The sequence below is a fragment of the Eucalyptus grandis genome, chromosome 4, assembly GCF_016545825.1.
Source record: "Eucalyptus grandis isolate ANBG69807.140 chromosome 4, ASM1654582v1, whole genome shotgun sequence".
NCBI classification, from domain to species: Eukaryota; Viridiplantae; Streptophyta; class Magnoliopsida; order Myrtales; family Myrtaceae; genus Eucalyptus; species Eucalyptus grandis.
The window spans coordinates 463,706-476,350 of record NC_052615.1 but is presented as its reverse complement, the minus strand read 5'-3'; the positions used below and the strand labels follow the sequence as shown (position 1 = coordinate 476,350).

General features: G+C 37.2%; 1 protein-coding gene across 1 annotated transcript; it reads right to left on the bottom strand.

The window, feature by feature from the left end:
* Positions 1-10,062: 10,062 nt before the first annotated feature.
* Positions 10,063-12,645, bottom strand: LOC104440625 (peroxisomal 2,4-dienoyl-CoA reductase). Its single transcript, XM_010053549.3, has 5 exons — positions 12,232-12,645; positions 11,979-12,138; positions 11,583-11,752; positions 11,271-11,490; positions 10,063-10,505 (listed from the first exon to the last, which is right to left on the bottom strand). Exons 1-5 carry the CDS (start codon positions 12,415-12,417, stop codon positions 10,357-10,359), a joined length of 885 nt encoding a protein of 294 aa, XP_010051851.1. The 5' UTR covers positions 12,418-12,645; the 3' UTR covers positions 10,063-10,356.

Here is a 12,645-nt window from a genome sequence, read left to right as displayed (position 1 = left end):
TTATAGAAATAAAAATACACGACCATAATATAACATATTATATAATATAAATATTATACTATCTCTGACATGTATGTAAACAATTAAATCTTTTTGTCCACTACCTAATATGGAAAATCTTTAAGTTATGTTGTTATGCTAAAATTAAAATTTATTTCTTAAATACAGATAAGTTACAATTAAATAATAGAACAATAAATAGAGAGCAGAAGGATCGGGCAAATATATTAGTGTATGTATGTTTTGGTACTTTTATGTAGAATCCCCAAATTAAAAGCTGTCTCGATTAAAATATAAAACCGAACTATTCAGAAATTTGATGTAACTATATGCTAGAAAAGATTATTATAAATGTGAAGACGTATAAATAGTGTATATTTGGATGCTACAATATTTACTTATGAATCCACTAACCTCATATTCTAGCAGAAGCAAAAAACCAAAAGGTGAATGAAGCACTCAAAAAGTCATGCCTTTTTCTCTTAATAATTGGTTGAGTTCGGCAATTAATATTAATTATTAACCGATGGTATATAACGAAAGAAACGATTAGACATGTCACTTTTTACAATTCACACAATAAACTAATCAGGCCTCGTCTAGAGGTACAGTAGGTTTGCATCGTTTCTATGGCTCAAGTACGCAGATTTCATCTTACTTGCAATGCAATAAGTCCCACCTTTTCTAAGGTTTTTGTAAAAAAAAAAAAAAAAAAAAAATCTTGTACATTAATTTTTAAGACACCAAAAGAAATGAAAGTTGCAATTTTCTAGGCACGATTCTTCTTTGTCATAATATGATGAAACCCTTCCTTACTAACTACTTTTAATAAGTATTCTTAAAGCACTCGATTCTAATATGATTTTATAATCATTGGCAATTGCCTAATCACTGACGACAGCGAAAGTGACTGTAGCAAGGTGACGTCACCCATGTGTCCACCATACTATGGATAAATTGCTTGAAAATAAAAAAACCCTAAAAAATTAAAACTAGCTGGAACGAATCTTGAAAATTTTCAAAAAAGACAAACACAGCCCTTAACCTCAATCTTGAAATTCATTAAACGAGAGATATGAGTGAATTTCTTTCTCTATAATGTAAAACATTTTAAGGGACATAGCTAACTTAACGGGATAAATTTATATAAATTTTATTGAACGTTAAGATGTCGGTATCATATTAAAAATAGAGAAAATTCAATGAATAAGAGGATCTTATTTTAATAGGAGTGGAGGCCACTCAATTTTTGATTTATAAGTTTGGTCCAAGTAAGGGAAAAAAAATAAAGAGAAAATACTTCACGAACGTTTGCCACTTCTTGGTAATACAATTTTGAAAGAAAAAAAGGAGCTATAGCTCTTTATAACTTGAAACCGAAATAACAAAGTCATGGGTTGAATTTAGCAGCAGCGTCGATTGATTTGGTGAAAGACAGCTTCCAATGATACGGATTTCTCTTCATAAGATCATCCTCTGGAGAACATGGCTACACTACATATAAGGAAACTTCCAATAAATTCTTGAATTGCAATGAGGAATTAGAAATTAGAGATGTGCTACACAAGATGAAGGGCTAGTATGTACAAAAAAAAAATTATTGATTAAGCTTCTTTTAAGGCATAACTTACGCATTAGCTCCTGACAAATATATATTATTATAATGGATCTCACATAACAACTTAAATATCATTAATAAACGCTGATAGATAAATACCTAGAAGTTTGCGTCTTTTTGTTTGACCATTCTCCTAACATGTAGTTTGGTCCGATCGAAATGATGAGATGCGAAAAGTAATATTGAGAATGGCCATAATATATTCGCATATTTAGATGCAAAAAATCTGTCAATAAAAACCAATTCCTCACAATTTTTCAGTCATTGTCCACATGAATGTTTATCTTGATCATTTGGACAGTTTTCATCTCGACATTACTATTATCATCATCGTCATTATCATATTTATTCCCCAAAACCCATGCCGTTTCTCTTTAATTACCGTCAAGAGAAAGAAGAACAACATGAAAAAATGGGTAAGGACTTTCCCCTGTGTTGCTTAGACATTCCTTTATTTGAACATTCACAGAACAAACAAAATTTAACATGGACAAAATCAGATGAGACTTAGATGCTAAATAACCGGTCTAATTATCTGCTCAAGTGGCACTACAATTCAAGATTATCTTCATGAAATCATCATGTTTCTCTTTTCTTAATGAAATATGTGATTTTTACAATCAATATTAAGAAATGGCATATAGCAAGAGAAATGATCAAACATAATGAATCCATAGGTTGATAAACTAATCCAACCTTGCCTAGGGATATGCAAGGTTTGCATCATTTATACGATTTAACTATGAAGATTTTATCTTGATTACAATGCCATAAATTCCATCTTTTGTTAAAGAAAATAAGTTCTCTTTCAACAATCTTAAAGATATATATATATATATATATATATATATATATATATATAAAGTTGCAAATATTCTGGACAAAAAAAATCATTATATTATGATGAGCTTCCTTATTAATTTTGCTTAATGTCTTTTTATAATCACAGGCAATTGCTTTTGTGGAATACCTCGCCACGTGATACAAAATTTGCCTCGAATCTCACAGGCATGCGAATCTACTGCGACTCTTCACCTTGTAATTGTAACCAGCTCAATGGTGATGACAGGGGGAGTGACGATAGCAGGGTGACCTCACCCATGTGTCCACCATTTTATGGATGAATACTTGGAAAAGCAAACCCTAGAAAATCAAACCTAGCTGGATTGAGTCTTGAAAACTTTCAAGAAGGACAGACGCACAGCACTAGCCTCAAAGCTTCAGATTCATTAAACGAAAGCGACAAGTGATTTTCTCTTTTATGAAAAAGCTTCAGGGGATGTAGCTAGTTTAAAGCAATGAATTTAAAAAATGAAAGTTGAATCTGAAAATGTTGGTAGCACGTTAAAGATAGAGAAAACTTGACGAATGCAAGGGTTTTATTTTTAATAGGAGTGGAGGATACTTAATGTAGATTTGCAAGTTTGGCCAAAGCAAAGGAGAAAATGAAAATAGTTGACAAAAAAATAGCCACTTGTTAGAAATATAATGAGTTCTATTCCTTCTTTTTCTTGATTGGAATATATATGTAATGATTCCATTCTTAGTCTGCCAAAAATGAATTACCACAAGTTTAAGCAAAAAAAAAAAAAAAACCCTTTTTTGAAGAATGAGCATCACTTCATCTTCTACAGCAGTAAGATGGTAATACGTATGATATCTCGTCCATTTTTATTTCATAACTTCAATTAAGGAGCAACTTGGATTAATTTGGCGAAAGGCAGCTTCCAATTGATGCTGATTGATCTTCCATCTTATGAGAACATGGCTGCATATAAGGAAGATTTTCCACATATTCTTGAAATGCAATTCATATAAAATGACCAATGCAATAGTTTATATGCATTACTATATTACTTCTTCATATCCTGTGTCATAAAGAAGGAAATTGCAAGTTGTGTTGTATAGATGGAGGGTCACAATGTAATCTACTTAAAAAATAAGTATGATTAAACGCGTTTTGAAGCGCAATTCACGGGTTAGCTCGTGACGACTCTATATTATTATAATGGGTCTGACATAATAACTAAAAATCATTAATAAGCACTAGTTGATGAATTTTTAGAGATCTACATTTTTTATTCTGACCATCCTCGTAATGTGTTGATTTGTCTATGGAAATCTCAAGAACAACATCTCGATATACTCTTTTTTAGATTTATTGTCCACATAAATATTAATCTTGATCATTCAAACAGCAATGATACTTGGAGAGAGAGACTTGTGAAAATGTTAGAACCTAAATAATTGATACAATTTACTATGAAAGTATGAAACAGAGTAATTAAATATACTCATTAACTATCTTTGCAGCATGACATTAATGGTGATGATGATGTGCACAGACATCACATTTATTCCCCGAAAAAACCTTGCTGTTTTTGTTGAATTTCCATTTAGAGAGAGAAAAATAAAATAAGAAAGAAGCACGAAAAGCAATGACCTTGGTGACGGTGCATATGACATGTCCCGTCAAAACTGTGTCCCACTATCTAGAATGCAAAAAACTGTTCAAGAAATTAAGTTACACAGATATGTACGCGTGAGTATAACAACAATGTCGGAAACTCTTTTAATATACTAGGATATGATTGTTTTCGTTCTGGAAAGGCGCGTTATATTATATAAAGTAGCATGCATAATTTTCAAATTTTAGTCAACCTGGTGAAGATTAAATTCGAGTTCGGTCTTCTGTTTACATTAATGAGTTTCGACACGCACGAAAGAGAGAACAAGATTTGTCTGTCTGACAAAAGATATGGACATAGCTCTTTGTACATTAAAAGAGTTTCAACATTATTGTGTCATAAATCGTCAACCAGAAAGGTGGGTAGAGAAGCGGTTCCTTTTGCTAGGAATCGACATCAGCCGCGAAGTGAGCTGTAGGGCAATGCAGCTTGAGGTTATCTTCACCCCAAAAATTAAAAAAAAAAAAAAAAAAAAAACTGAGGCCAAATTGGAGATATAATGAACCCGGAAGTGGTCCCGTGATGGTCATTATCTGCACTTAATCAACGAAGTGAGCATGTGATGGTCTAAATAATCGAGCTTGGATACCTAACCTATGGCTAAGTCCACAAAGGCCATGCTCAAGTCCATTGAGGTTGAGCCCAAGACCTTCATGCCTGTAGTTCAAGATTATCTTCACTACAAAAAAAAATTTAGTAGATTGAGGGCCACATTGAAGATATAATGAACTTGAAAGTGGTCCCTTGACTATCATTATCTACACTTAATCAACAAAGTGAGCATGTCACAATCTCTATAATCGAGCCTGGATCCCCAATACCTATGCCCAGGTCCACAAAGGCTATGTCCTGATCCACAAAGGCCGAGCTTAGGTCTATTGAGGTTGAGCCCAAGACCTTCATGACCGCTGTTCAAGATTATCTTCCCACAAAAAAATTTAAGGTGATTGAGGATCAAATCAAAGATATAATGAACTGAAAGTGGTCTTGTGACAATCATTATGTGGACTTAATCGAGGAAGTGAGCATTTGATGGTCTCGATAACCGAGCTCGGATCCCTGACACCTATGCTCGGTCCATAAAGGCTATGCCCACATCCACAAAGGTCATGCTTCGATCCATTGAGGTCAGGCCCAATACCTTTGCGCCCACACTCCAGCCTATCAAGGCTAGGCACCAGACCTAGGTTCACGTGCCCTTATCAAGGTCGGGGTCCATTGAGACCGAACCTAAAACTCTAATGCACATATCCTCCTCCATAATTGCCCATGCGCAAATTACCAATACTAGAATAGTATATAATTATTTGAGAATATTGAATCAGATTTTCCGTATTAAGTGGCGGAAAATACTTTCTAGTTCATCTTTAGGTTTCAGTCAAATACTTAAAGAAATTATTTCCTTTTGAAAAATGATTTCGTGATTTTTTTGTGAAAACAGATAAGAGTCTTAAAGTCAAGATCGTACGTGTCTTTCATTAGGAATGCAATTTTTTTTTACTATTTTCATTTTCATTTTTTACTAGCGACGTGTGAGTGTGAGTATTGGATACTAATGCTAAAGACGTAACAGCACTCCATCTTCAGAAAATATACCCCAAAATAATAATAATAATAATAATAATAATAATAATAATAATAATAATAATAGGAAAATAACCTTTGACTTAAAAAAATAAAAGCCAGAAAGAGGACTGTGTAGAGTAGAGTCCTTTTGAGAAACTGCCCAATCTGACACCCCTCCAGTAAAGACTGTTTCTTTTGGATTTGGGGCTCTCGCTGCTCGATAAAAAAAAAAAGCATATTCCATATTCCTTTCGAGGTGAACGACAACGTTCGATGTTGACGAAAGGATAGTTTAATTTATCTTATGGTATACTGTTAATAAATTAATCTATTTAAACAAAAAAGTATCTTAGCCAAGATAAATGAGTTTGGGAAGCTTTAAAAAATGGCAAAGGATAGACCCCGTTGCTCCAATCTCGGAACTCACGGTGGACGAGCCGGATTATATAGAATATACAATGAATTTATAATAACATAGCCAACTCATAATCATCGTGATATAAGAAATATTGGATCAAATATTAAGATGTCAGTTGTGGGTATTAAAAATAGTGCATATTTGGATGCTACAGAGTTTACTTATTAATCCACTGCTAATTGATCTTGAAATTTAACCTCATGTTCTAGTATAAGCAAAAAATCAAAAAGTGAATGAAGTACTCGAAAATCAATATCTTTTTCTCTTACTAAATAGATGAGTTCAGCAATCAATATCAAATATTAACGAATGGTGTATAACAAGAGAAATGATTAGATATATTACTTCGATGACTCACGCATTTAATAAACTAATCAAGCCTCGTCTAGAGATACAGTAGATTTGCATCGTTTCTATGGCTTAAGCATGCAGATTTCATATTGACTACAATGCAATAAGTCCCACCTTTTCTAAGGTTATTGTCCAAAAAAGAAATGCTCTTACATTAATTTTTCAGAAATCAAAAGAAACGAAAGTTGCAATTTTCTTCTTTGTTATAATACGATGAAATCCTTCCTTATTAAATACGTTTAATAAGTTTCTCAAAGCATTCGATTCAAATATCATTTTATAATCATTGGCAATTACTTCTCCATATTATGATGACAATTGCTCAGTGATTAACGACAGCGAAAGTGACAATAGCAAGGTGGACATTACCCGTGTCCACCATATTATGGATAAATTACTTTTAAAAAAAAAAAAAACCCTAGAAAATTAAAACTTGCTGGAATGAATCTTGAAAATTTTCAAAAAAGACAAGCACGGCCCTTTACCTCAACCTTGAAATTCATTAAACGAAAGATATGAGTGACTTTCTTTCTTTATAACGTGAAATATTTTAAGGGATATGGCTAACTTATTGGGATGAATTGATATAAATTTTATTGAACATTAAAATATTGGTATCTTATTAAAAATAGGGAAAACTCGACAAATAAGATGGTCTTATTTTAATAGGGGCGGAGGACACTTAATTTGGATTTACAAGTTTGGTCAAAGCAAAGGAAAAAAAGAAAAAGAGTGGCCACTTCTTGGAAATATAATTTTGAAAAAAGAAAAAGAAAAAGAGAAAAGGTAGCTATAGCTCTTTGTAACTTGAAACCGAAATAACAATGTCATGGGTTAAATTCAGTAGCAACGTTGATTGATTAGGTGAAGGACAACTTCCAATGACACAGATTTCTCTTAATAAGATCCATCTTAGAAGAACATGGCCACACTAAATATAAGGAAGCTTCCAATAAATTCTTAAATTGCAATTCATAGTCCGACAACAGAAATTAGAAATTTAGAGTTGTACTACACAAGATGGAGGGCCAGTATATATATTAATTAAGCTTATTTTGAGGCGTAACTTACGCACTAGCTCATGACGAATTTATATTATTATAATGAATCTCATATAACGTCTGAAATATCATTAATAAGTGCCGATAGATAGATACATAGAGATTTACATTTTTTTTTGTCTGACCATTCACATGAGATGTTATGTAGTCACATCAAAATGATGGGGTACGAAAGTAATATTGGGAACGGCAATAATATATCATTACATATTTATATGCAAAAGTTCTGTCAATAAAGAAAGACTCATCACACTTTTTAAGAGTCATCGTCCACATGGGTGTTGATCTTGATCATTTGGGCTGTTTTCATCTTGACATTTCTATTATCATCATAATCACCATAATTATCACAGTTTATTCCCCAAAACCCATGCCGTTTTCTCTTTAATTACCCCGTAGACAAAGAAGAATTGCATGAAAAAATGGGTAAAGACCTTCCCCTGAGTTGCTTTGACATTCCTTTATTTGAACATTCGTAGGACAAACAAAATTTAACATGGACAAAATCAAATGGGACTTAGATGCTAAATATCCAGTCTAATTATCTGCTCGAGCAGCACTGTAATTCAAGATTTTTTCACAAAATTATCACGTTTCTCTCTTCTAAATGAAATATGTGATTTTCACAATCAATATTAAGACATATCGCAAGAGATATGATCGAACGTATTGATTCTATAGTTCACATGGTTGATAAACTAATCCAGCCCTGTCTAGGGATATGCAAGGTTTACATCATTCCTACAACTTAGGTATGAAGATTTTATCTTAATTACAACGCAATAAATTCCATCTTTTTGTTAAAGGAAGTAAATTCTCTTACAACAATCTTAAAGGAAAAAAAAAGGAAGTTGCAACTATTCTTGGCAAGATTTTTTTTTTCATTGTATTATGATGAATTTCCTTATTAATTACGCTTTTATGGAATACCTGGCCAGGTAATACAAAATTTACCTCGAATGTCACAAGGATGCGAATCTACTGCGACTCTTCACCTCGTAATTGGAACCTGCTCAATGATGACGACAGCGGGAGTGACGATAGCAAGGCGACGTCACCCATGTGTCCACCAAGTGGGTAGAGATCAGTCATCATTAAAAGAGTTTCGACATTAGTGATGTCATAAATCGTCAACCGGAAAAAGTGGGTAGAGAAGCAATCACTTAACTAGAAATCGAGACCAGCCCCGGAGTGAGATGATCTATTTCATTTGCTCTAGTGGTTTTGAAAGCTGTGGGGCATTGCGGTTCAAGATTATCTTCATCAAATTAAGCCTTCACCACAAATTTTTTTAGGAGACCGAGGGCCGGATCGTAGATTTAATGAATCCAAAAGTGGTTCCTTGATGGTCATTATGTGCAACCTAATCAATGAAGTGGACGTGCAACGGTTCCGGTACCCAAGCTCGGATCTCCCAGTACCCTGCCTCAAGTCCACAGAGGTTGTGCCAGGGTCCACAAAGGCTGTGTTTTTGATGATCGAGATCGGGCCGAGGACCTTCGTGCTCACACTTGGGCCTATCGAGGCTGGGCCCAGGCTCAAACCCCGCTGTCCATGCCCTGATTCCTAGTGCCCAAGTTGAGGTCCATCAAAGCAAGACCGGAGACTCTAATGTTTGTACTCGGTTCCGACTACTTATGTGCAAGTTATCAATGTCCAAGCAGTGAAGAAGACTCTGTAGTGAAGAGTCCTTTGAGAAAATGACTTAAGTAGCATGCCCAATCTGACACCTCTCCAGTAAAGACTGTTTCTCTTGGATTTGGGGCGTTGGCTCTCCGAGGTGAACAACAACGTTGGATGATGACAGAAAGATGGATGACGTAAGCTAGCCTGCGTGGTCCGCGTGTTATGGAAAAGTTTAGCTTAATTCATCTTCTGGCATACCTGAGAAGGTATCTTATCTTTGATAATATAAATCGATTTTGAAAGCTTTCAAAGGGGCAAAGGACAGACCCCGGTTGCTCCAGTCTCGAAACTCACTGGGAGTCGGATCATATGGAAAATGCAATGAATTCATAATGATATGGTCAACTCGCCGTCATACAAATTAAATTAAATCCGACATGAAGATATCAGTTATGCATATTAAAAAAAGAATTGGTGTATGCTGTCGAAACACGAGGCACATATTCTAATCGATGTCAACTCTACCTGATATGGAAAAGTCTGCACAGTCTGGTCAAAATCGCAAAACATTTCCTAGGTAATACTCATGGCCGGTGCCTCCTTCTTACTTAGCCAACAAGCGATGAAGGAATCGAATCATGATGAGGAGGCTCTTTCTAGGGTCAAGCTTGAGCTCAGGATCAGGCTTAACTCGAGCTTAAATCTGGATATGTGCTATGACCATCGAATCGAATTGAAACGGATCCAGCTCAAGCACGCGAAACACTTTTAATGGATCGACTTTTGAATAGCCGATATGACTTGACCTCCAGTAGTAAGCCGTGTCCACTCAACTATGCTCATTCATACTGTCCTAGACCGCAACGGCTCAGTTTGTAACATGATCAGAAATGGCACATCACGAAGTGAAAATACATGTCTAAATCTCGAGGATGAGATGAGATAAGAGTTTAATTCAGCGAAAAGAAGATGCTATCATTTCACTGGTGAAATGGGCCGAACCCAGTGGCCACTTGGGCCTCTCCCTATTGGGCCTTGGCATCAAGAACCTGACCAATGTGAAGGCCCATACACTTTATGAATAGGAAATGGAATTGGGAAGCTCTGTTTTGCTCCCCTGAATGCTAGGATTCAATTTTTGACAGTACGGTGGCATTAGTCCTGCCTAGTAATGTTATCCACTTCTGTTACAATCAACAACAGATCAAAGGAATGAGGCATCCCCCATGCCGAGGAAGTGTTTGCGATCTACAGCTTGCTCTTAGGAACTGCGACATCTCTGGACCTTCTTTCCACCGCTCTGGAAAGTCGCCTCACCTCATCTTTGGGAAGATAGCGCGGTGCGCTCAGCCACGATCCTCCATCTACTACCAATGTCGTTCCGTTGATGAACTTCCCTGTCATTACCAGAAAATGCATGATCAACACCAGCTCGTTCCTTTTTCAGCACTCTCTAACGCAAGTGATCGGTGCCCTTTGACACAAAATATCTCATCATCTCGTTACATAGAAGCAGTAATTTCAATTCATACGTCGTCCCTTGAGCAAACAACTCGAGTTTTTTTTCTGTTCAATTATTAGCCTATGAATCAGTCTGATTTGAGACAAGGAGTCGGTACTTGCAATCCTAAGTCTCATTTTCATGAAGCATGAAGATTCATAAATGCATCAAGGAGTAGCAACAGAGAAATACAAAAGCACTCGGATGGAACTGAACAGCACGAAGATGGAGAGAATGGTTTAGGAAGCAGCTGACAGAGTTCCATCACAGCACTGAAATGCCAACCAATGTGTCCCTTATAAACAGATGGCAGACAGAAGCAGCTCAAAGACTAATTTTCTTTTCTGAGGCCCAGATTAATATTCAGCTTTCTTTCCTGATTTGGCAGTTCGATCTGTAGTTTATATTCATGGACATCAATTTGTTCCTTCTATCTAACTTATGTCGGTATAGCAGGAACACAATAAGAACATTGTAAGCATCTCGAATGAGATTTCAAATGCAACAAGATTTTCAGGAATGAAATTTTAACAATCGCGAAACAAAGAGTTCCAGCAAAACAAAGCTGAAAGAAGGCACTATGGCAGTGAATTTAACAAGGGAAACCAAGCCAAAAGGGTGAACCTGAGACATGTTCAAGCAATTTGAAAAGATTACAAACCTGCATCACATGCCAGATAGACAGCAGCCATGGCAATGTCCCATTTCTCCCCGAGCTTAAAGAGCGGCATTTGCTCTCTGCTGCTCAGAGCATCGCCGGGTGCAAGTTTGCTTACTCCTGGCGTGTCACCAATAGGTCCGGGTGCAATCCCATTGACTCTTATATCATAATCCGTCCCCCATTCCAGTGCCAAGCTTCTTGTAATGCTATCGACAGCCGCCTGTGAAGAGCTCATTCAGTAAGCAACGCCAATACAATTTGAGCCAGAACTTTGTGAATAACAAGAAAATACTGAACAGAACACGGACAGACCTTTGCAGCAGATACATGGATCTGGTACCAAGTCGCCGTGTAGTGCAAGGTCGCGCTGATATTTATGATCGTGCCCCCGCAAGAGGGCTCCTTTCCAGGACCGCCTTTCTTGAGATACTTGAGCGCTTCGTGGCACACCGTGAAAGTGCCAACCGAGTCAATGTCAATAACTGCAGAAACCAATCATAGGAAAAAAACAGATCATCTAATCTAATTCAATAATTCCCACCTCATCAATCTCAATCCTCATCTGCACAATCACTGAAAGCATAGCAATAGACTAGCATAATCACAAAAAGAAAAAGGAAAACAGTAGAATCTTTGACCAAATCTCAATCCGATTCACTTTCCCCACATGTTATGGGCAACAACTGGGGACAAGAGAGAGAACAAGACCTGTGCGAAACCCATTGGGAGACAGATCCTCGGCTGGGACTAGGAAATTGCCGGCGGCAGCATTCACCAGAATGTCGAGCCTCCCGAAGCTCTGGACGGTCGATTCCAGGGCTCTGACGACGTCGTCTCGCTTCCGAACATCGCCTTCCACTCCGATTGCCTTGCAGCAACAGGGACTCAATCATCAAACAGCGAAAAAGAAAGGGAAGTGTTTGAAGTGTTACAACAAAGAAAGACGGAATTCTTTAGTTACGGGAATGCCGTGGAGGTGGAGAGCAGCGACGGCGGAGTCGAGGACGTTCTTGCGGCGGCCCATGACGGCGACGGAGGCTCCGTGGAGGCCCAGCTGGCGCGATATCTCGAACCCGATGCCCGACCCGCCTCCGGTCAGGAGGGCCACTTTGCCCTTCAGCACGTCCGGCTTGAACGGAGACTCCATACGGAACAACTACAACCCTTTGGCTCCCGTCACGCTCGGAGAAGACGATGAATGGGAAAGAATGGAGAACGATTCCAGTTAGGAAGGAAGATGGTGTTTCTCTGTTGCCGGATCGGGCAAGAATCGTGGGCGGCTCGATTCTTGGTTGTTGGGTTGCTACATTGCACTACGGGACAAAACAGGGTTGGAGAGACGTCCGGCCCCGCCCGCCGTCTGCTGACTTTCGTT

Excerpts from the sequence above, each read along its gene's own strand:
- LOC104440625 (XM_010053549.3), bottom strand. The coding sequence starts at position 12,417 with ATGGAGTCTCCGTTCAAGCCGGACGTGCTGAAGGGCAAAGTGGCCCTC. Across the intron at positions 12,139-12,231 it reads TCCACCTCCACGGCATTCCC|GCAATCGGAGTGGAAGGCGA; the intron begins GTAACTAAAGAA and ends TGTTGCTGCAAG. Across the intron at positions 11,753-11,978 it reads TCCCAATGGGTTTCGCACAG|TTATTGACATTGACTCGGTT; the intron begins GTCTTGTTCTCT and ends TGGTTTCTGCAG.